This window comes from Canis aureus, chromosome 5 (genome assembly GCF_053574225.1).
Source record: "Canis aureus isolate CA01 chromosome 5, VMU_Caureus_v.1.0, whole genome shotgun sequence".
NCBI classification, from domain to species: domain Eukaryota; kingdom Metazoa; phylum Chordata; class Mammalia; order Carnivora; family Canidae; genus Canis; species Canis aureus.
In genome coordinates, this window is record NC_135615.1 from 76,580,815 (window position 1) to 76,608,199 (window position 27,385).

At 46.0% G+C, this 27,385-nt stretch overlaps 2 protein-coding genes and 2 long non-coding RNA genes across 5 annotated transcripts; 2 read left to right on the forward strand and 2 right to left on the reverse strand.

The window, feature by feature from the left end:
- Positions 1–8,799: 8,799 nt before the first annotated feature.
- Positions 8,800–13,326, reverse strand: RPL11 (ribosomal protein L11). Its single transcript, XM_077899160.1, has 6 exons — positions 13,179–13,326; positions 12,276–12,426; positions 11,041–11,147; positions 10,472–10,603; positions 9,315–9,425; positions 8,800–8,878 (listed from the first exon to the last, which is right to left on the reverse strand). The coding sequence occupies exons 1-6, from the start codon at positions 13,182–13,184 to the stop codon at positions 8,849–8,851; spliced, it is 537 nt and encodes a 178-aa protein (XP_077755286.1). The 5' UTR covers positions 13,185–13,326; the 3' UTR covers positions 8,800–8,848.
- LOC144314708 (uncharacterized) lies at positions 12,935–22,599 on the forward strand. 2 transcript variants are annotated; one of them, XR_013380572.1, is made up of 3 exons: positions 12,935–13,233; positions 15,867–16,001; positions 22,401–22,599. It is a non-coding gene; the product is annotated as an uncharacterized LOC144314708 (long non-coding RNA). The 2 variants fall into 2 exon arrangements; XR_013380571.1 differs by lacking the exon at positions 12,935–13,233 and adding an exon at positions 13,311–13,479.
- On the reverse strand, positions 15,209–25,217 carry LOC144314706 (elongation factor 1-alpha 1-like). Its single transcript, XM_077899159.1, has 7 exons — positions 25,074–25,217; positions 22,305–22,484; positions 21,910–22,206; positions 18,907–19,057; positions 18,564–18,820; positions 17,396–17,630; positions 15,209–15,920 (listed from the first exon to the last, which is right to left on the reverse strand). The coding sequence occupies exons 1-7, from the start codon at positions 25,215–25,217 to the stop codon at positions 15,799–15,801; spliced, it is 1,386 nt and encodes a 461-aa protein (XP_077755285.1). The 3' UTR covers positions 15,209–15,798.
- On the forward strand, positions 22,885–27,139 carry LOC144314709 (uncharacterized). The gene is made up of 3 exons (XR_013380573.1): positions 22,885–23,009; positions 24,793–24,977; positions 25,223–27,139. It is a non-coding gene; the product is annotated as an uncharacterized LOC144314709 (long non-coding RNA).
- The last annotated feature ends 246 nt before the right edge of the window (positions 27,140–27,385 follow it).

The window sequence follows — 27,385 nt, forward strand, 5'->3', positions numbered from 1 at the left end:
GGGAAACCTAATGGCCAATTCTCAGGCCTTGTTTTACCTGATGCATCAGCAGCACTTGTGCCCTCCTCCACCACATAGGCTCACTTGCCTCCCAGGAGACCAAATGCTTGTCTTTCCTCCTACTGTCCCCGTCCCTCCTCCTTGGTCTCCTTTGCCAATTCTTTTTCTCTTCCCAGCTGTCCTCATGCTGAAATACCCAGAGGTTTAGTCCCAGGTCTCTTTATCACATTCATTCTTACGATTTCACCCAGTCTCAAGAATTTAAATATGGGTAGCTCTTCACCAAAGACTCCCAAACACATATATGTAGCCCAAACTCCAGACTCCAGGCTGCCTACTCAGCATCTCCCTGTAGATATTAATAGGCATCTTAAACATGTTCAAAATGGAACTTCTAGCTTTCTGTCAGGTCCACTTTACATACTGCCATATCTGAATAAACAGCAGCTCCGTTATTTCCTAATGCTTAGGCCAGAAATTTTCGTCATTCTTGACTTTACTCTCATATTCCTCAACCATTCAAAGAAATCCTAATGGTTTACCTTTAAAACATATCCAGTACCTGACAATTTCTCACCACCTCCAATGCTGCCACCCTGTCAGAGCCAACATGACTGCTATAATACTAAGAGGTTTCCTGCTTCTATCCATGCCCACCCCAAATGCCAGTTACAACACAGCACGGTTGGTTTTAAATAGAAGCCAGATCAAGGCACCTGGGTGGCTCAGTGGTTGGGTGACTGCCTTCGGTTCAGGTGGTGATCCTGGGGTCCTGGGATTGAGACCCCTATCAGGCTCCCTGCTGGAAGCATGCTTCTCTCTCCACCTGTCTCTGCCTCTCTCTCTGTGCCTCTCATGAATAAATAAAATCTTAAAAAAAAATAAAAATAAAGATTGGAGGGAACCCTGGGTGGCGCAGCGGTTTAGCTCCTGCCTTTGGCCCAGGGCGCGATCCTGGAGACCCGGGATCGAATCCCACGTTGGGCTCCTGGTGCATGGAGCCTGCTTCTCCCTCTGCCTATGTCTCTGCCTCTCTCTATCATAAATAAATAAAAATTTTAAAAAATTTAAAAAATAAAAAATAAAAAAATAAATGGAAGCCAGATCATGTGATGCCTCTGCTCAAAATTCTGTCAAGGGTGATTCATATCATGGTAAAGGCCAGGGTCTTTATGATGGCCTACAAAGCCTTACACAAACAGCTCCTGTCCCCTCCCCACCACTCTCTGACCTCATTCCCTCTCACTCCACCTAGCCATATTGGTCTCCTTGTGGCATGCTCCTCCAGCTGGCTGTGGGCTTTTGTACTAGCTCATCCCTCTCTGGAAAGCTCTTCCTCATGGATCCATGTGGCCAACTCTTACCTCCCTCATCTTCTCAAATCTCACTTTCTCAGTGAGGCCTACCATGACTAGCCCTCCCTACCCCTTACCCTACTCCTTCTTTTCTCCACAGCACATATCCTCTTATGATGTACTTCACAATTTATTCATGTATTATTTAGTGCACATCTCTCTCCATTAGAATGCAAGCTCCTTGAAGGCAGAGATCTTTGTTCACGGATATATCCTAAGAATCTTTAACAATGCTGAGCATAGAGCAGTCACTCAAAAAAGCTACTGAATAAATAACTTCAAGAAACATTTTTTTTGACAGTTACAGATTTATTTTAGCACATAGAAATATAACATGTCAAGCCTGTACGTTTAGTAGCAACAGGTTCCTTTAGGACTTTTTATTTTTTAAAATATTTATTTATTCATGAGAGACAGAGAGAGAGAGAGAGAGGCAGAGACACAGGCAGAGGGAGAAGCAGGTTCCACACAGGGAGCCCGACGCGGGACTTGATCCCAGGATCACGCCCCGGGCTGAAGGCAGGTGCCAAACTGTGGAAACACCCAGGGATTCCCCCTCTTTAAGACTTAATTCCTATGTTCTTCTCTAAGCTTTCTGGGGCCAGGGTCTGGAATCTTTTTTTTTTTTTTAAGATTTTACTTATTTGAGAGAGCACACACACTCATGAGCACCAGTGGGGGGAGGGGGAAAGAAGCAGACTCTCTGCTGAGCAGGGAGCCCCATGTGGGGTTCCATTCCAGGGCCCCAAGTCCATGACCTGAGCTGAAGGCAAATGCTCAACTGACTGAGCCACCCAGGCATCCCCGGAATCTATAATTTAAATAAATGTCTCAGGTGATTTTCCTAGAATAGTCCAGTATCAGGCAAGTATTTGGTCTCAGGGTCTGCTGGATTAGATGATCTCTGAGGGCTCTTCTAAGAAATTCTGCCTTTGTTATTGAGATATGGTTGACTACACTGCAGAGCAACATTTTTCAAACTGCAGATTTAACAGGTTAGAACCAGCAATAGGAAAGTTACATTTTTTTATTTTTTTTAAAGATTTTATTTATTTATTCATAGAGACAGAGAGAGAGAGGCAGAGACATAGGCAGAGGGAGAAGCAGGCTCAAGGGGAGCCCGATGTGGGACTTGATCCCAGGACCCCAGGACCACGCCCTGAGCTGAAGGTAAATGCTCAACCATTGAACCATCCAGGCGTCCCTGGATTTTTTTTTTCTACCTGGAAAGTGGGGGAAGGAGGAAGGACATGGAGTTTTTGTCCTCTCCAAGTTATTGTCATTCCCAAAGCTTTTTTTTTTTAATTTTACTTTTTAAAATAATTTCTATACCCAATGTAGAGCTTGAACCCACAACCCTGAGATCAAGAGTCACAAGCTCTACCAACTGACCCGGTCAAAGCCTGGTTCTTCATAGATTTGAGGGACTTGAAAAAAGGGGAGTCAAACAAACAATCCCCTGAATCTGAGCTTACTCAATAACTTTAGAGGGAAGAACTCCCATCCTCAGGAAAGAGTCCTAGGAAAGAGTAACACCCAAGCCACAGAATAAAACTTCTTACAGTTAAAAAACAAACAAACAAAAAACTTCTTACAGTTAAGCCTACCAGAGAACACACACAATGTATTATCAATAAATGCATAATATTTACATATGACAAGAGCTCCTACTATGTGCCAACTGACATACATATACTACCTTTAACTCTTGAAAATAACCTCGCAAAGCAGATATTGAGCTATTTCACACAAGACCTGATGCCCAGAAAGTACGGCTGACCTGCCTAAGGTCTCACTCAAGTAATAAGCAGCAATGCTACTATCTGTGCCCAATCTGAGCAACCAGCTAGTCTCAGAAGTCAGACACTCAGAACAGTGAGACAGTCTTCAGAGAGATTACAATACATCAGCTACAAAACACTTCCCATTTTGAGGAACTGTCTTCCTTTAATTATAATTCAGGGGCTACTTGCATTGTTTGTCCCTTATGGGGTCAACTGCAACAAGCAAAGACTAACTCTAATCCTGTGACTGCTGACCATCCTTGGGGACTTGAGGAACATAAGCTACAACGGTAAATGTAGGTTGGTCAACTGAATTTCAGGGAAAACCTGATGTAAGGGGCAGATGGGGAATACCTGGGTGGCTCAGAGGTATGGCTCCTGCCTTCGGCCCAGGGTGTGGTCCTGGAGTTGAGGGATTGAGTCCCACATTGGGCTCCCTGCATGGAACCTGCTTCTCCCTCCACCTGTGTCTCTGCCTCCGTCTCATGAATAAATAAAACCTTAAAAAAAAAAAAAAAGAAAAAGAAAGGGCAGATACGTGGTTTAGCCTTACTACTTAAGAGCTATAAACCTGTACAAAAAGATAGGTCTGGATGTGGTAGAATCTGACTGCCTTTGAAGACTGGCTCCATCACTACTATGTGTCTTTGGACAATTCATTTTCTCCTCTGTGCCATTCTGTGTCCTCATCATTGTAGCAACCCCACAGTGTCATGAAAACTAAATGAGTTAATTGGCACTTGTCAGAAAAGAATCCTGACCAACATCCAAGAAAGCACCCCTCCCCTGGAGTTTGCCTGGATGACCACTCTGCGTGCAACCACCATTGTATAAAACTATTTGCTATCAGTAGAGTTGGAAGAGGGGCCGGTTGGAAGCTAGTGGGACTCTTCATGGGAAAGCAGCCTATGCTATTCATCAGGAACCTGTAAGATAAATTTGAGATGCTTAAATTACAAATTCTGTGCTCATACCCGCGATCATATATCGTGTAATATTTAAGGAAAACCAATCTTTATTTTAAAAAGATTTATTTATTTATTATTTTATTTATGATAGAGAGAGAGAGGCAGACACAGGAGGGAGAAGCAGGCTCCATGCCAGGAGCCCAACGTGGGACTCGATCCCGGGACCCCAGGATTGCATCCCAGGCCAAAGGCAGTCGCTAAACCGCTGAGCCACCCAGGGATCCCCGGAAAACCAATCTTTAAAAGCAAAAATAGAAATACGCTATAGGGGGGGATCCCTGGGTGGCTCAGTGGTTTGGCGCCTGCCTTTGGCCCAGGGCGCGATCCTGGAGTCCCGGAATCGAGTCCCACGTCGGGCTCCCGGCATGGAGCCTGCTTCTCCCTCTGCCTGTGTCTCTGCCTCTCTCTCTCTCTCTCTGTGTCTATCATAAATAAATAAAAATAAATCTTAAAAAAAAAATTAAAAAAAAAATACACTATAGGAAAACACTTTCAGAGGCAGTCACCATGGTATCAAAAGGGTTAAGTCTTGCTATCAAAGTAATACATTCAGCAGGGTAACAGAGGGGAGTTTAAACAGCATTTCTGCTTAAGTTGTTGAATGCCTCTGCCTTCCAAGCTACTTTCAGACCCCGGGTAACTACAAACATATTCATCCAAAAGCAAACTAAATTAACAGTGATAAGTATAATTACATAACATCTTAAAATCAAGTTATATAAGGTCCTCAACTGATAAAATCACAACTATTTGTTCAGATTTGTGAAAACACAAACCACTGCACTGGTTTCCTAAGCCTTCCTGCACCTTGAGCAGAGTGAACTGTCCTCCTCGTGGTACCCCCCAGGTGCCTTAAGCTGGACTCCCCCCTGACAACCACACACTGTGGTTTCCATAACAAGCTGCTCTGCAAGTGGTTCTGTACCCTCGGGCACCAGTTAGGTCCCTAGTGACAGGCAGCATAAACTATTTGTGGGTGGTTCCTGGGCCCTGACCTCCACAATCACTTAGAAGGCCTGGACCTTAACCCTTTAGGACTCAGCCACTGGCAGCCTACTTGTGGTCTTTACCCACCAGCTGGCCGGAGCACCTCAACCTACACAAGGGAGTTTAACAGACTGGCACTAGCAGGTGGTTAAACCGTGCATAAATAAGGCACAAAATCACAAGATAAAGTCAAATACAAAATCTAGCAGGTCAGTCTGTTCTAGAGGGACAAAGGGCGTGCAATTTGCCTGGTTACTTATCTTTGGTCACAAAGCTAGCAGGGGAAGAAGAGCAGAAAACAAAACACAGATGACATTTCTCCAGCTGAGTGTTCTTTCAACTACACCATTCTATCAGAGAACTTGAAGATAGTATGCAAGGACCTCACAGATACTAACACAGTCTGTACTGGGGCATGAGGCAGTCCTACAGAACTGGCTGCATAAGGCAATATATCCTATAAAACTAAAAGATGGCATATTACAAAGCCACAATGACAAGAATACACTTAAGAGGAAAAAGGCACAAAATACCTTCTCAATTATGTTTAAAAAAAAAAAAAAAAAAAAGGCCTAGAAAGGAACGTCAGCTGTTTACTAACCAGTTTCCAAAAAAAGAGCACCTTCTGTCCTTAGTCCTGGTCATGTATTTGTTATCTGACATAGGCCTGTGGATTGGTATTTTCTACCAACCAGCTCGACTCTAACATATCCATGTACACACACCTGTTCTGAAAAAATTTGGTTCCATCTTTAAAAAGAACCCTAGACTACCCTTACCTGGATTTTAATCTCCCCGTTGCCTATCCTAGCTGGATGAAAATGCTAAGCACTCTGGTATAACCTAAGCGGTCTTCCCATTTTTGTCCCAATTTCCTTTAAAAATGTCTTACTGCAGCAGCTATAACTTTCAATGATAGGTTGGGATATAGCCTCTCACTAGCCTGATCTGATCTACTCCACACTTCCACCCTTCTCTAATTAGTCTCCCCCCCTTTTTAAAAAATATTTATTTATTCATAAGAGACACAGAGAGAGGCAGAGACACAGGCAGAGGGAGAAGCAGTCTTCATGCAAGGAGCCGGATGTGGGACTCGATCCCGGAAACTCTGGGATCAAGCCCTGAGCCAAAGGTAAACGCTCAACTGCTGAGCCACCCAGGTGTCTGTCCCTCCTTGCTGCTTGTTAACCAGAGGCTGGCACCTCCAAGCCTTTGCACAGCTGGCTGGTCCCATCATGTTATCTGCTCAAGTCTCAGTGACCACCCCGTACCTATCCACATGGCAACTTGCATACTTGTGTCATTACCCAGAATGATAGAATGTTTGACATCTCTGACCTACAGATACTAATACAAATAGCAGGCCTAGTTACAATGTAATTGAAGGGCCTCTCACAAATTTTCCAATACCCCAGAACGGAGATAGATTACTGCCCCTGACTGAGAATTCTGTCGTAATGGATAGTTGTGGAACTAGAACATTCACTCGGTGAAGCAGCATCCAGTATTTCTGGGCCCGGTACTGGAATACAGATCAATGCCCAGTGCCCAGTGGAACACTACCTAATTCTGAAGACAACCACACAATGGGACATGCGGGCAGAGAGTGACCTAACAATGATCTAAGTTTTCATGGATAGCACGTGAAGTAATGAGAAAAACAACCACACAAGAACTTCATAAAAACAAATTTATTAAAGAAATCTCCTGAGTATTAGGTCTTCCCTCCCTGTTGTGGTATTAGTATGTGGGTAGTTTCTAGGTTATAACGTGTGCATACAAATCACCTACGGATCTCATTAAAAGCCAGATTCTAATTCAATAGATCTGAGGTGAGGCCTAAGAGTTTTCACACTCCCCACCCCCACCCCAGGTCACTGTATCCACTTGGTAGCAAGTGAATGGATGTCAACTCAAAAACATAGTAGACACCTCCTGTCCTTCTAACCAGGACAGGAGCAAACTTTCCTGGCCCTGACCACTCTAAACTGGTTAGGAAAGTCTCCCCAGTTGCTCCAGAACCCAGCGTGTTTCAGGACTCACCCAGAATATCACTGAGGTAGAAGTAAAATCCAGCAGATCACCAAACTCCCAAGGGTCCTTCTTCTACCAGGGCCAAGAGCCCAGGCAGTTTAATTTTAAAATGGCGAGTCAACCCAACTGAATACATGACATGGCAGGACCAAATGAAGGGTAGGCAGGTTCATATTGTTAAAATGAAATAGGAACACAAACATAAAAACATACAGATAACAGCAAATGGCTAACAGTAAAGTGCACAAGCATAGTGGTAGTATTAGAGAGCCTTTCTGAAATGCTTTACACGAAATAAGCATTATGCTATCTCCTCTGTACAATACCCTGACTCCCCACAGCAGCTAGGACCCACCAGCACTAGTTACATACATTGACCACCAGTTTGTTCTGGCGTGTATTCCAGTTGTAGTTGTTACTATAATTACAGAAGTTATAAGACAAGTCTAATTCTCTGCCCCCATGAAGCTGAACCGCAACAATCACTCCTACACAAATTTCACTGCCTGTAAGGGGATAGCCCTGGCCCCACAATCAGACTGGAAAGTGAATGCACACTGATATTTTAAGTGAAACAAAAAGTAATATGTCAATGCATCTCATGATTCTCCCCTTTAACACTGTATCTGATCTCATTGGGTAAGATTTTATCACAAAGATAAAAATGTCGTATTTCCATAACAATGAAGGCACACCAAAGAGATTCCTGGGTTTTAAAATAACTACAAAAAAATAAAAAATAAAATAACTACAAAGGCAGCTAACAAATTAGAGAACCATTAATAGCAGTAGAAAGATGGCCTGAGAACTGAACTCATTAGTCACAGGTGAGTGAATTATTAAGCTGAATTAACATATGCTCAAAATGTAAACCCTAAATTGAAAACTATGAACCACTGGCCAAGTTATGTGTCTAATGGCCAGAGAAACGGTGGCTTCTGAATGTCATTGGTTCAGTGACAAGAGGCAAGAAAGTTCTACTTTCACACCCAAGGAAGAGCAGATACCAAAACACAAAATTAACCATTTTTGAGCACTATGTGCCTGATAGAAGTCTAAGTATTCTACAAGTATTAAACTGTTTAACTTTCTGAGGGCTATCTCTTGCATCCATGATACAGATCAGAAAACTGAGGCAAAGATTAACTTGCTTCAAGTAACAGCGGATAAAAAGCAAGACAGGGAATCAAATCCAGGCAATCTGCCTCAAGGACCCTTCTCTTCTAGGCTTATATTGCCTAAACAACTCTACGTTCTCACTTTAAAAGAGTCTGAACAGTTAAACCAAATTTAATCCCAAGCATCACACATTGAAGCCTGTGATTCCCTTCAGACACAAGTGCTAGTATAATCTCTAGTGAAAAGAATTACTGAAAACATGTAAGTACTGCTGCTCACCTTTAATCAAGGCTCTATATTCAAACCCCAGCCCCAATCATACCCTCCCCTCTAAAAATCAGTTTCCAAGCGACTACTCCACCACCACAGCCTAATAAGGGTGTGGGGAGCACAGGCAATGCTGCAAAGCTCAGGCTTCAATCTGCCAGGAAACACTGGCATCCAAGGGACGACAGGGTTGTTACCAGCTATTCCCATCGAAGCTTTAAGTGGCTTGAGGTCCAGAGACTTGAATATGGCCAGGCTCCTTTCACAGAATACACAACAGTAACATACATTTCACTGAAAAGTTTTTATTGGCCTTTTGGATAGAAACGGGAATTTATTTGCCAGGAAGGATGATCCCATCATACTGAAAGAGAAGAGATTTTATTTTTTCACAACAGGAGGCAACAGCAAAGATGGCAGCAATTGCTAACATTTGAGAATTCACATCTGATACGTGAATTCAGCTCTGAACCCCACATCCCTTCTGGACTAAACAGGAAACTGGCCAGTTTTAACAACTGCTACACCGTGCTGAACTACACTATACCTTGAGAAAAGGGAGCTGTTAAAGCCTTATTCCTCCCCTTCCAGTTACCTGCATGTATGGGGGTGGGGAGAAAGCCTGATACTGGCTGTTCAAGCCACCAACCCTGGAGGCCCATTTTGCCAAGGTGCCCAACCAAATACTCCATCTTTAAAGAAACTACCCACCAAATGGTGCTGGATTTTGCACCCCCAAATCCCAACTCCATTCACCGACACCACATTCCACCAGTTCACCTGAGATAAATCAGCTTTACCTTCTGCTGGAACCAGCGCATGGCTTCCTCTTTGCTGATTCTGTGTTTGGCCCCAATGCAGCCTGTCCTGCGCTTCTTGTCTGCGATGCTGAAACCTGGCCTACCCAGCACCTGTCCCAGGAATAACCAACAGTCACCTAGCCAGCTCACAGTCAAGAGTAGACGGACAAGACTCACACACTGGAGGCTGATCTTCAAGAGTCACCTTGGTGGCCCAATGAATTCTTGAGCAAGACACCCATGATCTCAGGGTCTGATAAACCAGTTAGCAGCATCCTGGACAACGCAGGTCTGCTTTGGAGGCTGGAACTTGCAGTACCTCCCCCCTTTCCTGCCCAACTTCCAAAGGTAGCTAAGGATTCTCCATCACTGCTCCCCAATCTTCAAAGCGCATTTTAAAGATGACATTAAAAACAAAACAAAAAAAAACCCTTAACTATAATACGTGCATTTTAAAACTTATTCTGAGAAGAACAAAAAGTTGTTCTTCTCTTTTGCTGCAGTTCAAAGTGCTCCTTAAACGCTTGCTGTTCCCAAACTCCCTGTGAGCACCTACCTCTCCTCAGTGTTCGGATACTCAAATCTAATGAGGGTGCTGCCATGACTCAGGTTCCATACTAGTCAGGATTTCTGGGGTTTGCTATGTAGTTTTATGGTTGACAAATACGTTGCAGTAACACAACAATGGTCATTTTTACACTGAAATCCCTATCCTGACTGAGCAAACAGCCACATCACCAAACTCGCATCTATGTCCTCTGGATGGAAGCCACCCCATCCCCAGGGTCTAAGGGAAGGAGCTAGAAAAAAGTGGCCTCAGTACAGTCAACCCACACAACAAATACTGCACCAAAGCTCTCAAATTTTCAATTCAGTGGATGAACAGTCCCTTCATCCACCTCAAAGCCATACTAGTGCTTGCTGAATCCTAAATTCTTAACCTTTGCAATAGCAAGATCTCGTCTATCTAGTCCAGTGCTGTATCCCAACACCTGCCACACATGAGGTACATCTTCCCAAGGGGGAGAACACAAAGGCAGACAACACTCAAAGTTTCAATCCAACATTTGAACATCAAGATAGCACACACAAAATAAAGGAGTAGCAGATTCCACTCTTCTCACAGACCAGGAGTAGAAAAGACTAAATATTCATACCACATAGAAGTCCAGGCCGTAGATACCAATGCTTGGGTCATATTTGATCCCCAGATCGATGTGCTCCTGGATCCCAAAACCAAAGTTTCCAGTATCGGAGAAGTTATTTTTTCTTAACTCATACTCTCGCACCTAAGGAGACAAATGCAGCAATCATATCCCTCGTCAATTCAAATCCCCCCAAATTATTAGTTTAGTCCTCATCACTGAGATACAATTCGATATAATTTGATCATGAACAAAAATCTCATTTCCCCACGACACCAAATCACAACCCACGATAGGAGTTTCTAGAGCTAAAAAAAAAAAAAGAAAAGAAAAAGCAGTTCATAGAGCTTTCCCAATATTTAAAAGGCATTGAAAAACCCAGAGAAATCATTCAAGAATAAAGTTTAAAACCTTGTTGGGTGCAGGAAACACCCTTTAGAGGTTCAAAAAAATTTCAAATTAAAAAAATATATCAAGGGACCAAAGACAGTGTACAAAGTATAACCACTGCCACTGTAATTATCTAGTTGTTAACACATAAGCTGGTGCTCTTTATTATCCCATGAGGGGATCAGCCTCACCTTTAGACCTTTCTCCAGGATTTCTTCTGCTTTGGCCCCACGGACTGTGCAGTGGACAGCAATCTTTTCATTTCTCCTGATACCAAAGGATCTAACCGTGTACCTAGCTGCAGGAGGGGAAAACAAGGAGTCAGGTATCACACTCCCACTGCACTCACCTCTTCCCTAGAACATCATCTCCACAATTCTAAGACACATTAAATATCCACCCACATCCTAAGTGCTGGCATTCCTACCAGTGTCACCTACATCTGGTTTCATCCATAGCACAGAAAACAGATTTTTCAACTTCCAAGTCATTCAATCATACTTAAGCAATTAAGAGCTCAAAGTCACATCTAAGTCTCAGGACGGGCCAAGTTCACAGCCAGAAGAGGCCACTAGAAAGGAATATGGTCACTGTATTCTAAAGAAAACAAAACATTATTGATAATTCTCTAATGTTATCCTGTTATAGATGAGGTTCTGGGAGGTTAACTTGCCCCAAATCACAGTTGGTAACAAAAGGCAGGATCTAAACCCAACAATGTGCCATACTGCATTATCCTAAAGCAAAGAAACTTAACGATGCTAATATCCACGCTGGGCTTGGTATGTAGCAGGCACTTCATAAAATCTATTTTATTTTTCACAATCTTATTATCATCTCATTTAGGCAAATAAGGAAGCTGAGACCCAGAAAGGCTGAGGCCAGACCCGCAAATGATGGGGCCAGGATTTGAACCCAGTTGGCCTAGGCACAGAGCCCTTCACCATGTAGCCTATAAATTCTCAGTGAGTCATTCAAGCCAAATATCACCTAGTGCATTCCTAATGTTTCTAACTTTACCCGGAAAAATCTCTACTTAGACTGGCCCTGGCTGAAGCTCTGCTAACTTAAAGACCTGGTATTCCAAAACCAAACCCGTCTTGAAAGGAAAATACTTTGGGATCCCTGGGTAGCTCAGCGGTTTGGCGTCTGCCTTCGGCCCAGGCAGTGATCCTGGAGACCCAGGATCGAGTCCCACATCAGGTCCCTGCATGGAGCCAGCTTCTCCCTCTGCCTCTCTGTGTCTCTCATGAATAAATAAAATTAAATAAAACAAAGGAAAATACTTCTTGGGTAGCTCAGGATGGTGATGCTTTTTAAGGGGCATCAACTGTCACTTTCAAAACGGGCACTGAAGAGGCTGTATACCAGGTAAATTAGAAAAGAACATGCAGGGATGTTCTCTCCCCTGACGGCCACCACTGACCTTTGGAGAACACTGGGGTCTGGCCCGTGAGCTGCTCCAGCACCTTGGCCGCGCGGGTCAGTCTGTCTCCACTCTCCCCCACACAGATGTTGAGGCAGAGTTTGCGGATGCGAAGCTCCCGCATGGGGTTCTCCTTTTCACCTTGATCCTGCTGCAACGAGGGAAGCGCAGCAGTCAACACGCCACCCCGCCACAGCTCCGAGTCCCACATCTGTAGACACCGCCTACCTAGTTCTGCTCATCCCGGTTCCTAACGACAGCCTTACGGGCTTGCAAAGCATCGCGGTGTCTGTGCACCAGCTCGGGAGCTGGGCTCCCCCTCCGCGCCAGGAATGGACGAACAGAAACTTGGGGCAGGTAGCGGGAGTTCGAACCCCAAGGGGCTCACCCCCGTAAGGTGTCGGAGCGCGCGTCCCCGCTACAAAGCCGACGGGCAAGAAAATCGGATTTAAACGCCGCTGAGGAAACAGGAAGCGCGTGGTTGGGCGACGTCCCCCATTCCTTTCGGAAGCAGCCCGGGGGGCAGAGGGCAGGCGGCCTCCTCGAGCGGAGGGGCGGGCTGCGGCTCCCTAAGCACCCGGCAAGCCTCAAGTCCCCGGGACGGGGAACAGGTCCAGCCCCTCCGTTCGCTCCGTCGCCCTCCCCGCAGCTGACGCGCCGCGCTCCGCTCGCCCTCCCGGCGGCCGCCCCCAGCCGGCTGAGGAGCGGGAGGGGAGCGGGAGGGGAGCGGGAGTGGAGGGGGCAGGGCTCGGCTCCGCGGCCTCGGCCCGCATGGCTCTGCCAGTTCCGCCACGGCGAGCCTTACGGGCTCCCTTCTCCGGCCGCGGACGAGGCAGCTCCCGCCTCGGATGGAGGCGGATGGAGGCGGATGAAGAGAAGCAAAGCAGGGCCTCAGCTACTCACCGCCATGGTGGAGAACAGGAAGAGAGGGCGAAGCTTCCGGCCCAGGGCCTTATGGGTCAGGAGGCGGGCTCTCTCCCCAGGCTGCCCCGCGGGCCGCGGCGGGCGGCGGGCGGCGGGCGGGCCGGCGGGTGGGCGCCGCCTGGTCCCCGGGACGCGGGTTTTCCAAAAATAGTTTTTTAAAGCTTTTCCTTGAGCTTCCGGTCTCCACGGGCGCCCTTCCCTCCCACGGTCTCCGGACCTCGTGGTTCCTGGCGTGAACCGACTTCCAGGGCCACGTGAAATCAGTCGTGCAAATCGCCAAGTAGGGGATCCCTGGGGGGCTCAGCGCCGCCTTCGGCCCGGGGCGTGACCCTGGAGACCCGGGGTCGAGTCCCGCAACCGGCTCCCTGCACGGAGCCTGCTTCTCCCTCTGCTGCCTCTCTATCATGAATAAAATAAAATCTTAAAAAAAAAACTAAAAAAAAAAAAAAAAAAGAAAATCTTAAACTTATTCGGGGACAATGTGAACATGTGGAATTTATAGTTAGAACAGAGGTGGCTGAAGAGCCCTGAGCTGTGGAGACGCAGTCGTGCTCTGGTTAACCCAATACGCGACCCCGGCCAGGTTACTAATTAGACCCTCTTTGAGCCTCAGTTTTCCTCAGCTTTAAAATGGGTACCTAGATCATAGGAGATTGTTGTGAAAGTTAAATGAAGTAATTGTGTAGAGCACGCATAAGGGGTTACGCTTTTATTTTTTTTAATTATTTATCTATTCATGAGAGACAAGAGAGAAGCAAGAGACAGGCAGAGGGAGAAGCAGGCTCCATCCCAGGATCCCCTGGATCACAACCTGAGCTGAAGGCAGACGCTGAGCCTCTGAGCCACCCAGCTGCCCAAGAAGGGATTTCTCTTAATATAAACCCACTATATCCAAGCAACCCCCTTCCCCCGCCCCCAAAAAAATGTTAGACATGGTGTATAATCAACAGTCATCCTGCACGCCCAAAGATGGGTTGCAGATTAGTCTGACAGACAAAGGCTCTGCTGGCAAACAATAAGCCAGCTCTGCTGGCTTCCCGGTTTACACTAATTCTCAGCAGCAGCACTGCAGGGAGAACCTGGCATTGAATCCACCAGTTTAACAGGAATAAATAGCCAAAGGACTTTGGTGGAAAAGGAGACAAGCCTCTCACTTCTACCATTAAACCCCCAGGTTCTCCTTGTTTCATCCAATAGGCACACATGGGACTTCTGGGAAGCTGGGCTGATAGAGAAAAGAGACACACACGCATCCAACACCCCCCAACCACACTTTTGATTTTCCTCCATCAGGCACCCACCAACTAGCCCAGAGCAGAGGCCTCAACCAAAGCTCTGGGAGGAACAGAGCCAAGGGAGGGGCTGCTCCAAAGCTTGGAATAAAGAGCTCAGACTGCTGAATGCAACAGATGACCTTGGATTTTCTTTTGCTATAAAGCATGTTTTTGGAATAATTGACAAAAATCTGAATCGGGTCTGCAGATTTCAGAAGTGTATCCATGTTAGTTTAATGTCCTCTTTCTGATGACTTGACCTTGGTTGTATCAGAGAATTTTTTTTTTATTTTTATTTATTTATGATAGTCACAGAGAGAGAGAGAGAGGCAGAGACACAGGCAGAGGGAGAAGCAGGCTCCATGCACCGGGAGCCCGACGTGGGATTCAATCCCAGGTCTCCAGGATCGCACCCTGGGCCAAAGGCAGGCGCCAAACTGCTGCGCCACCCAGGGATCCCAGAGAATATTTTTGTGTTTGAGAAATACACCTGTAGTATTCACTGTAAAGGGCCATCATGTCTGTAACTTACTCTCAAATAAGGGGGAAAAAATGTGGTAAGATTTGGGGAATCTGGGTGAAAGTTGCCTCTTGCAACTTTGTAACTCAAATTGTCAAACTGAAGTTAAAAAAAAAAAAATAACCTGAGGGAACTATGTATCTAGAAAATATAAAAACAGGCTCATTCCCTTCCCCTCAACTTTTTTCAAACAGAACTTCCCAGAAATAGTACCTCCTTGCCTCCAGCTCGCACACCATGTTAATGAGAGTGGCTAATTACCATGCCCAGCAAGTACCAGCTCACTCAAAGTTCAGCATCCCTTTGGAGGCAGATACTATCTTGTTTTTCCATTTTACAAATGAGCACACAGAGAAGTTCGGTAACTTTTATAGATGCTATTCAAGTCAGGCAGTTTAGCACCAGAGTTCTGTTGTAGGAACTGAAGAGCTTGGCCAGGGCTAAAAGCTGCTCTAGACTTCCTCCTTTATACTTTTTCCTCCTCGTGACTCTAGCTCTCTGGTTCTTGCACCAGAAGGAAGTCAAGCACCAGAAGGAAGCTGAGGTGTGGAATTAGACTGAGCAACCCACCTGCTTCCTCCTTGCTTACAGCATCGAGGTCAGTAGAGGCAGAGGCAAAGACTTGGTGTGCTTTATTCCCATGCCTCAAACTCATCAGCAAAAAGAAAAGTGCATTAGCAGGGGTAGGTTTACGACATTTTAGTCAAGAGAAGAGTAAGTCTAAGTCTCCTTGAGCTCTTCTTTTCCAGCCGTGGCTTCTTCTGGGCTGCCCTCTCCTGGAAAGGTCTAAAGTAGTCGTCACCACTCATTTCTTGGCTGCCTTCGTGGCAGACTTGGTGATTTTGCCACCAGTCGCTGCTTTTTTCTCCACAGCCTTGATGACCCCAACAGCCACTGTCTGCCTCATGTCACGAACAGCAAAGCGGCCTAGGACACAGGACATGAAGAAACAGGTGGAGAACACTAGCAGGGCAGGAGCTATTATAGGACACTGGCATGGGAGGTCAAGTAAGTGATACTCTGAATTATACATATAAGTGCATGCAATTATCTCAACAACTCAAAGTAGAGCTCATGATAGCTGTTTTGCAGTTGGGAAAACTGGGGCAAAGAATCAGAAGGTCACTTTGCTGTGATGGTTGAAAACCCAGAAAGTCTCACCCCAGCACTTATGTTCTTAGCCACTGGACTGTCCTACTTCCATAAGTAAAGGTCACAGAGAAAACTTTGCTTTGGGTGCACCCACCACCCTACCATACTAATGCTTCCAGCCTCCAAGCAACTAGCATCTTCTCTGTGCCCATCACAACAACTCGTAGGATGTATCTCATTTACACTCAACTGTGAATCTGGCAATTGCTTCTCCTGGGGGGTACTTGAGTGCTTCTCTAACTTCAAGTTGTGGAGGGCAAGGCTTTGGCATCCGGTTTCAACCTCATAGTATTTTTGTCAGAGGTAGAAAGAACCAAACCCACTTTGCAAGATTCCTGTGGCAGCCTCTGTGGCCCACCTCTAAAATTTTGAAATTCACCCCCTCCCCCATTAACTGGGAGACCCTGATGGCAGGGACTTCTTGGTTTATAAATATCTATCATCTAGCACTTTTATATATTGCCTACTCCCTATATATGAATTTTGAACATTCTAGATAAATTGTTCAGACCTAACCATGTATAATCTACTTGGAGGATCTAAGACTCCTAGGCTGCAGCCTTGACCTGGTGAATCTATCAGGGTCTGAGCCTCTGGATTTAATAGGGTCCATCAGTGGTTCTGATTATCTACCAGGTTTGAAAACCACTGCACTGGAGAATAAGAAGGAAAAAGAAAATCCCTACTAATCTCTGCTCTGTTCACCTCTTCTAGATCAGGGTTTCTCAAGTTGATGTGCATCCCAATTACTTGAGGGTCTTGTTAAACTGCACATTTGACTTCAGCAGGTCTGAAAATGGAGTCTGAGGTTCTTCATTTCTAATCACCTCCCAGAGGATGCCTGTGCTCCTGGTCCACAGACCATACTTGGAGTACAAGTCTCTGAAGTGGCCCCTGCCTTGCTTGTGACACTACACAAGCCACTTTCCCTTTTTTGGGCTCTTCTAATCTGGAACTCTGGTCCTTCTGACAGGTTTTTTTTTTTTAATTTATTCATATATATTGAGAGAGGCAGAGACACAGGCAGAGAGAGAAGCAGGCTCCATGCAGGGAACCTGACGCAGGACTCGATCCTGGGTCTCCAGGATCACACCCCGGGCTGCGGGCAGCGCTAAACCACTGCACCACCAGGGCTGCCCCTTCTTACAGGCTCTACAACCTGGCTTGGGTGTGACACACTGGCTAACTTACTCCCTGGAGCCAGGAGGAGGAAGGGGCAGCTCCAGTAGCCAGGTGCTATCAGGACTTACCAAGGGGCGGATACTCTGAGAAGCTTTCCACACACATGGGCTTTCGTGGAATCATCTGAACAATGGCGGAGTCCCCAGACTTGAGGGCTTTGGGATGGTCTTCCAGCTTCTTGCCTGAGCGCCGGTCAATCTTCTCCCTGAGTTCTGCAAACTTGCAGGCAATGTGGGCCGTGTGGCAGTCCAGAACTGGTGAGTAGCCAACTGCAATGCTGCCAGGGTGGTTGAGAATGATCACCTGGAACCCAGCGTGGGATGGGAGCAGGGGGAGAGCTTTAGCCAAGCATCCTTCAAAGGAAGTAGCCCTAACCAGCTGAGGAGTCAGACATCTTGGACACACTTCAAATTATAGTGAGCATTTGAACAGTTATATAGTATACCAAATTCTGTCCTAAGTATATCTCATGCATTCCAATTTAATTTTCATAGCAGAGAGCCTGAGTAATTTACCCATGATGAAATAGCAGGGAAGCGGTAGAGCTAGGGATGAGTGATATAAAACCTACACACATACGTGTAATTTATGTTCTGCTTTCCCCCTACCATTTAGAAAAATGCATTGTAATAGCTAACTAACTTGTTAGGTGACCTGTTGGTCCCGGATCAGATGTTTTACATATCATCACCTCATGTAACTCTCCAAGGCTCACTGTGAGGTAGTGCCAGCCTCCACACGCAGAAGTAAGAATGTGCCAGATGTTACCTTCAGAACAGCTTTCACATTCTAACTCTGGGCTGAGGAAACACCTAAGAGCTTTAACACAAGGATTCCCAGGTCCCACCCAAGTCTACTGAATCACTCCCCAGAACCATTAGGAAGAATGTTAGGGATACGCATTTTTGTTTTTGTTGTTCTTGTTTAGGAATCTGCATTTTTGAAACACTTCGCAGGTGATCTAATCCACCTGGCTTGAAAACTACTGCTTTAGGCATCAAGACCATACTGTGGAAACTAACAAGATCATTGAACTGCATTGTTTTGTTAAAGGGCAAAATAGCAAATAAGCTGCATTCAGGATTCTAGGGCAGTCTGACTCTACCCACACTGCTGCTCAAGGGCCCACCATGGATCACATGCTCAGTACTCACTTCCTGAATGATCCACTGAGGCACTCTGCTTGTAAGACAGGATGACTGTCTCAGGAAACACCCCTTAAATGGGCCTCCTCACCTGGGAGATGAAGCTCGCCACTTCTAAGGGTGGATCATTCTTGCTGTCTCCTGCCACGTAGCCCCGCCTGATGTCCTTCACTGACACATTCTTCACATTAAAGCCCACATTGTCTCCAGGCAAGGCCTCAGCCAGGGCCTCGTGGTGCATCTCTACAGACTTGACCTCTGTGGTAATGTTGCAGGGGGCAAAGTTCACCACCATGCCTGGCTTGAGGTAGCCTGTTTCCACCCGGCCCACGGGCACAGTGCCAATGCCTGGGGGGACAGAGCAACCAGACCTGTCAGCAGCCAGACTTCAGTGAGCCCCCAACACCAAGGACCCCCACACAGCATGTACTCACCCCCAATCTTATACACATCCTGCAGAGGCAGCCGCAGGGGCTTGTCCATAGGACGGGCAGGGGGCATGATGGAGTCCAGTGCTTCTAGCAGTGTCATACCTACTATGTTTCCTTCCTTCCTGGTGATCTTCCAGCCTTTAAACCAGGACATCTGGAAAAGCCACCAAACATGCAGCTTGCTTAGGCTCAAGGGAGCCTGTCCCAGATGCCAACGTGTATTTAACATGGGACCTCAAGCAATTTTTTAATGTATTCTGAGCCTCAGCTTCCTCATCTATGAAACAAATATCACCACCTACTTTGCAGGCTCAAGTAAAGACACAAAAGACCACACACAACCCACCAAGCACAATGTTTGACATGTGCTACACACCCACTAAATGATGGCAAGGTGTTGCCCCTCATTTGAGCCAATATTCTTAGGAAGCAGAGATTTCTTGAATCTGATTAGCCCTTAGGCCTCATTCTATCTGTTGATTACACAGGAGAAGCAGAGAAAACATGCAGCACAGTTAAGTAAGCATCAGGAATGAGAATGAAAACAATATTCAAATACCCTAACATTTATACCTTGTAAAGACTAGATGTTCCCCAACATCTTAGGCAAGGGCAGCATTATTGAGCATAAGTCCTTCTAGAAGGACAATCTTAAGGATAATAGTTCATTATATACATGTCTTTTAAGTAGATACTTCCCTGAAAACCTTGGCCAAAGCTCATCAGAGACATCATATTTGCCTTCAGAGATATATCAGTTAACTGGAAATCCAGTTGGCTCCTTTCTTTGGACCAACTTCCCAAACACCAGCTTCATCCATGAGGATAAGTTATTCTATTAGTTTGATGAACTTAGCAACTAACTTGGCTCTATGCCAACTCAGAGGCCTGAATAAGCATACAAGGTCAGCATCTTCCCTATCTTAAAAGTGGGGAAACGGAGGTCTCTGATATTACAGGTATTTCTTGAAAGCAGAGGCTAAACCCTAAGTCTACTATCTAGTCCACTGACTGCATGCTTTGTTCTTTTGCATCTAGAACATACTAGATGCCTAATGAATACCCACAGGGACAGAAGAATGAAATCTCCTTATTTCACTAGCTGAACTCTGGGAAATTCTTGGGAAATGGGCATCAAACTTCAGGTTTTTATTCTACTGTCATTTTAGAAGGCCCCCTCCTTCACTACCCAATATAGAGTAACTCTCTCATACTGTGCCCCCTTAGCCTTATGTTTTTCTTAGCACTTGTCATCATCCACTGTATTACTATTGCTCCCAGAAGACCCCAGTGCCATGAGCAGAGTTGCATCTCATTCTCTACCACGCCCTCAGCACCAAGGACAGGGCCCCGCATGGAAATATTGAAGTACCATACAAATGAACACACTGCCAGTAGTAGTTCTATCTTTCCCAGGGACGGTTGGGCAATTTGTATCAGAAGACTCCAGAATAATGCCTACCCTTTGTTTCACTAGGAACTTACTCTAATTAAATGATGGAGGACGCATGCAAGGATTTGTTTATCAAGATGCTTACAGCAGTTTTTAATAAAACTAGAAACACTATTCTTAGAAGCTGGTGACCTTGGGTTATTAACTACACCATAAGTTTTCTTATTTTATTTATTTTAAAATTTGTTTATTTATTTGAGAGAGACAGAGACAGAGAGACAGAGAGAGAGAGAGAGAGGCAGAAACAGAAGCAGGCTCCATGTAGGGAACCCGATGTGGGACTCGATCCCAGGTCTCTAGGATCAGGCCCTGGACCAAAGGCGGCGCTAAACTGCTAAGCCACCAGGGCTGCCCAGTTTTCTTATTTTATATGGGAATAAAATGCCTTCTTCATGGGGTTCTGGGCATGTAAAGCGTTCAGTCTGGTGTCTGGCACATAGCAATTTCTCAATGCCATTTCACTTAATAGTGGATATGGCTACACAATCTATTGTAACTCTGATCTACAATATAAAACACTAAGTATTCAACATATTTAAATGGCAAAGAAAATTTCAAAAAGTTTCATAGAAAATTACATACAGTGTGAGTCCAGCTGTGAACATCTGGAAAGAACTGCGTAGAAACTAGGTTATCTATAAGCTATGAAGTCTATGCTTCATATCTGTATGAAAGGCTTATTGCAAAAATGTTAGACATTACTTTTATAATCAGGAAAAGATTATGCTATATACATGGAAGAAAGGGCTAAGAATCTTCAAGTCAGTTATGGAAAAAGGTGGGCTTTAGGCAGTAAAGTAGTAAGGGATAGCAATTAACATTTGAGCACCAACTGTATGCATGAACAGATTCCCACGTGGAGTCTCTCATTTAATTCTTACAGTCCCTTAAAGTGAGTCCTAACACCCAGAGTATTATTTCCTCTCTTACCCCTTTACTGTGGGCAAGGGAAAAAACTGGGGCTTCACCAGGTCTGATGCCAGAGTTAGAATTTCTTTGTAGGGAGACACTCACTTAAGAATTTTAAACCCTGTTAGATTCTGGGATCCATGAGCACAGTGAGTATATCTTAGACACATTTATATTGCCCCCACACTTCCTAACCTGCCTAGAGAGGTAGCTTAGATACTGTGAGCATGGACTAGAATTCCAGACTCTGCTGCACTGCTCAGTAGAACTTTCTGCAATGATGGGAATATTCAGTAAGTTCACTGTCCAATGTGACAGGCACATGTATTAGCTACATTTCAAGTGCCCAGCAACCACAACTAAGGAACTGAAATTATTTGATTTAAATTATTAAAGTTAATAGCTACATGTAACTAGCTATGACATTGCACAATGCAGCCCTATGCTTACTAGTTGTGTAGTCTTGAGTAACGTCTGTTCATCTGAAAAATGGGGATCAAATCATGTACCCATAGGGATGAAGACCCTTCAAAGTGATTGGCCAATAAGCAAGCTGTAAATCCTGGGTATTATATTCTTGAAGAAGCTCAAAGATTTGAGTGGGAATGTTGCATTTAATTAGCCCTGTCACGGTCAGCTCTCACCTTGGTGCTTGGTTCTATCATGTTGTCCCCATGCCAGCCTGAGATGGGCACAAAGGCGACAGCCTCAGAGTTGTAACCGATCTTCTTGATATAGGCCTTCACCTCCTTGCTGATCTCCTCAAAGCGTGCACTACTGTAAGGAGGCTCCGTGATGTCCATCTTATTGACTGCCACGATGAGCTGCTTCACGCCTAGTGTATATGCCAGCAGTACGTGCTCACGGGTCTGCCCATTCTTGGAGATGCCAGACTCAAACTCACCTACACCACTTGCCACAATCAGCACAGCGCAGTCTGCCTGGCCCAGGTGACAGAGGGAAGAAGGCCCAACTCAGATTTGGCCTGGGACACCCACTGCCAACCCCCAAAGCAGAGCCAAGACAACTCTGGGTGTACCTGTGAGGTGCCTGTGATCATGTTCTTGATGAAGTCACGGTGACCTGGGGCATCAATGATGGTGATATAGTATTTCTTGGTCTCAAACTTCCACAGGGAGATGTCAATGGTGATGCCACGTTCCCGCTCTGCTTTCAGCTTGTCCAGAACCCAGGCATATTTGAAGGAGCCTTTGCCCACCTGGGCCAGGAGTAGGAGGAAAACCCCAGTGTCACCTCTAATATCCAAAGCTGCCCATCAACCAGGAAGGAAGTTCCCAAATGAATGGAGAGTCAGAGGAATGGTAACAGGGCAGTGTATGGTAAGGCCTTTGAATTTTTCAAACAATAGTATTTATTACTTATATAATTAAGTTTTTCTTTCAGAGCTGGTTTTAGAGTCAGAGTGACCCAGGGCCAAGTGATAAAGTGTCTAGGCAGACATATGGACCTGGTACAGGGTCAGCAAGCCCTCAAATCAGTAATAGCAAATGCATAAATAATGCTGACCACATACCTGGTGCTGTTTTAAGTACTTACCATGGGTTATCTCATTCAATCTCACAACAACTTAGCAAAATTTTATTATCCTCATCTTGCATACAAAGTAACAGAGAATTAACTGACCAACCCAAGATCATCTGATGAATAAAGAGCAGAGTCAAGATTTGAACCCCAAAGCATCAGACTCAAGTTCAAGCTCTTAACCACTACCCTCTGTTAAATGGTATCTATGACTGATTGCTAGCCTGGGGAGGATGGGCTGCTTTCAGCACTGGTAAAAACGAGGCTGGGGATCCCTGGGTGGCGCAGCGGTTTGGCGCCTGCCTTTGGCCCAGGGCACGATCCTGGAGACCCGGGATCGAATCCCACATCAGGCTCCCGGTGCATGGAGCCTGCTTCTCCCCCTGCCTGTGTCTCTGCCTCTCTCTCTCTCTCACTGTGTGCCTATCATAAATAAAAAATTAAAAAAAAAATTTAAAAAAAAAAACGAGGCTACAAAAATCGGTAGCATATTCAAGTTAACATGCTGGTCTGGGGTATACTCTACCACTTGCCAGCTCAGGGGTCCTGAACATCTATTCATTTCAGCTCTAATTAGAGGGCAGAGTAGAGAAAAGGAAAGACTGGAGACCAGGCGGCTTCCTCAAGAACACTAATTAGTTTATTAAGATATAAACTAGGTGTCCTAACTTTTGCTACTGTAGGAACTTCTATTTTATGAAGTCCATTATAGTTTAGAATATTCACTAGATAAGCAGCTATCAAAGAATGGTCCAGGGACCCTGATACATTTTAGAGTTTGCGTGATCAAACTATTTTTTTTATCAAAACTATTTTTATAATGCAAAGACATTATTTGCCTTTTCCCTCTCTCATTGTCTCATCATTGTGCAGTGGTGTTTTCCCAAGGCTACATGACAAGTGAAATCACAACAGGTTGTTTACAGAAGCAGATGAGAATCCAACTGTCTTCTATTAAATCAGACATTAAACCTATCAACAAAAATATAAAACATCATCATCCTCCCAAGGTTTTAGAAAATAATTATTTTTCATACACAAAGTGATACTTATGTTAATACATGGAGTGTATTACTATTATTTTTAAGTGATTTAGGCATTTTTAAACCTCAGTTTTCATTTCAAATATCATAAATATATAGATTTAATTTACATAAACTAACTCTTTGGGGTGCCTTTAAGAATGCAAAGGGAAAAAAAAAAGAATGCAAAGGGTTCCCCACATCCACGTCCCTGGATTCCATTCATTACTCTCCATGCCCACTGCTGCTGCCTGAGCCCAGGCCACCATCCTTGCTCCCATGGTCAACAGCAACAACCTCCCAGCTGGTTTCCTAGCTCCTAGAGTTGGGCCCTTGGCCTGTTCTCTCCATGCTGCAATCAATGTGCTCTTCCTAAAAAGATCTTGCCTGGGACCCCTGGGGGACTCAGCGGTTGGGTGTTTGCCTTCGGCTCAGGGCGTGATCCTGAGATCCTGGGATCGAGTCCCACATCAGGCTCCCTGCATGGAGCCTGCTTTTCCCTCTGACCATATCTCTGCCTCTCTCTGTGTCTCTCATGAATGAATAAATCTTAAAAAAAAAAATCTTGCCTGATTCCCATCACTCCCATGCCTGAAATCCTTTAGCTGCTGCAGAGAAAGTGGCCGGGCTGTTTAGCAGGGCACTCGAGGCCACTGTCCCCTGTCCTACCAGGCAACAACTCTGCATCTCAGGTGCTGTTCCAGTTTCCTTGTGGCTCACGGGCACCTGTCCCACTTCCTTAAGGCTCAAAGGAAGTCCATTCTTGGAATCCTTCAAGGCCTCTCGGGACATGTTCATTGTCCATGACCTAGGCTCCTACAGCACCCATGCTATTACCGAACTTATGGTGTGATAGGAGAGTGTGTGACCAGGAGTTGCTTGCACCTACCATGTATCCATGGGGGCTACCCTAAGATCCATGGTAGATGCATGAAAAATCCTTTCCCCTCTTTTAAATGCCAGCTTTAGCTCCTGAGATACAGTGTGGCATCTGCATCACCCTGGGATTTAAACCTTGGCACCATCCTCAGGCAAGCTGTTAAACACCTCTAACCTCATCTGTCTCACCTGGAAAATGGCAGCCACACCACCTGCCTGACATGAGTGAGAGGGAAAGCACCTACCAGCCCAGCAGGTGCTCAGCAGAGGTGAGCAGTCTCCTCCCCCAAAATGAGGCATCCCTCCCAGGGAAACCAAGGCTAGGAAGGAGGGCTGGGCGTGGGGCTCAGATAGAGCAGTCTCACCTCTGAGGCCTCCTTCTCAAACCGGTCGATGGTCCTCTTGTCAATGCCTCCACATTTGTAGATGAGATGCCCTGTTGTTGTGGACTTGCCGGAATCCACATGGCCAATAACCACAATGTTGATGTGGGTCTTCTCTTTGCCCATGCTAGGAGCTGCTCAGAGAAAAGACAGGATGCTCAGAGCATGAATTGACCACCTCCTGTCCCTAATTCATCTTCCTTGGGACTGGGCCAGCTCAACCACCAGAGGGTGAGGCAAGAGGAAAACAGTTGGCCAGGAGGGCAGAGAGGGGGCCTCTCCAACACCTCACACCTGAGGATGCTCTGGTCTTTTCCCCAGCCGCAAGGAGGAAGTGCTTACCTCCAAAGCCAGGAGAAGCCCCTCACGCCTAGAACAGACCAACCAGGCAGTGGGCCCCACCCACCCCCTTTTACAAACATCTCTAGCCCGTCCTTCAAATCCCTTGTTCCTACTGGCCCTGGCATACATGGGAAAAACACAGCACCCTTCTGACAGGGGGTGGACTCTCCCTCTCCACGTTGGGAGGAGGATGAGGCTGCTGCCCACCAAAAGGAGGCTCCTCTGGGCTTTTTACACAAGTGCTTCCTGGTCCTTTCTCAGCCTCACAAACTGCATGGATTTATCCCTGTTTCCAGCTGCTTGCATACGGCCTGTGGCAAACCCTGAGTTTGGGAAGTGAGTGCAGAATGACTCCTACGCCTTCAGGCCCTGACCCCCATATGCACTGTCACCTTTATGCAGCCGCTAACTCTATCTGAGAGATGAGGGAGCTGTGCTCAGGGGCTGGGCCACTGGGAAGAAAGTAGCAGAACTCAAGTGTGGCCCCAGAGTCTCAGCCAGATTCCAGCGCTGCAAATTCATGCCCGAAGGAAGGCAGGCAGGGATAGGAGTCCAACCCTGCATGTTTCTGGGGTCCCAGCCTCCAGCACTGGCTTGCTGAAGGAATGTTTAGGGTAGGACCTGGGAAGAATATGAGGGGGGTGAGGGGCGAGGAGGGACAGTCTCCCACACAGAAGGGCTGGCCCAAGAATTGAGGACCAAGCTACTGGACTGTAGTCTGAGGCTAGTACAGTTCTGGCAGCCTCCAAGAGTTCCGAAACCATCTACACATCAGTTCGTAGGGACCAGGTTCTCTGCCTGGAGGCCAGTTAGATGCAGGGAAAGGTGGCAGAGAGAACAGGCTTCTGAGAAGGCTTACCTAATCGGATTACAGCCCTGGCTATGCTATTCTCACTCAGTAGTCCTGGGAGTCCAGCTATTTCTTGATGTTGAGGTGATTCAAGGAGATAAGCCTCCTCGCTCATAAATCTTGATGATGCTGATAATTGGTCTTTTAAAGAACTTATGACAAAGTGGGAACACATGGAGGCGCTCTAACTACAAACCACAGGTTAACCTGTTGCTAGAACCTGGGCAGTTAGTTGGGAGCTGGAGGGGTATCATTACAGCACTGTGCTGGTCACACTGACCAACTCTGGCCCCTCCTCTTCGGATACAGGTGGTGGTAGAGAAATGATTTGTGAGTAGTTGAATCATGTAGCTAATTTCCCCTTCATCTAAGTTTTGTTTTTCACTAATTATTTGGCATCTTGGTGTGTTAACAGTTTCTTAGCTATAAGTCCCACAAGTTCATAAGGGGTAAAGTGAGGCCCTTGGGATCCTTGTGTTTATCATTCCTCCCTGGACTTTCAGTTCCTGCTTCTGAGTATCTGTGGATCATTGGAAAGGAAACTGGTTTTGGATTCCAAAGACCAGGCAAGTCTCAGCTTTGCCACTTCGTGGCTTCCTCCCCCTTCCTCCTCTACCTTCTCTTCATTTTCACCAGCCTAGCTCTTCGTCTCTTCTTGCAGGACAGAGGGGAGCTTCCTCCCCACAGGCAGCAGCAGGACTGCAAGGACACCAGCAGGTCCATTAGCAGATCCCCATCAGTGTATAGTCTAGGAGGTTCCCAATGCACGGAGGTGCACTCAGGAGCCAGGGTCTGAGGGACAATCCAGAGTCTAGAGACCCCACAGAGTCCTCAGGGTTCTAGAGGTGGGGGTCTATGGAGGGAGTGAGTAGGGACTGGAGGGAGGGGAGGGTACCAGGGGATCCTGAGCCATGGAAAGAGACAGCTTAGAAGAAGGCTTTGGAGCCAGAGACACCTGAGTGTGAATCCTGGCCTCAACCCTTAACAGGTGGGCAATTTGGAGCAAGTTGGTTGCCCTCTCTGGGCCTCATGTAAAATGGAGATAATAATCCCAGCTCACATATACTGAGCCCCCATCAGGTGCCAGGTACTGTGCTGAGCC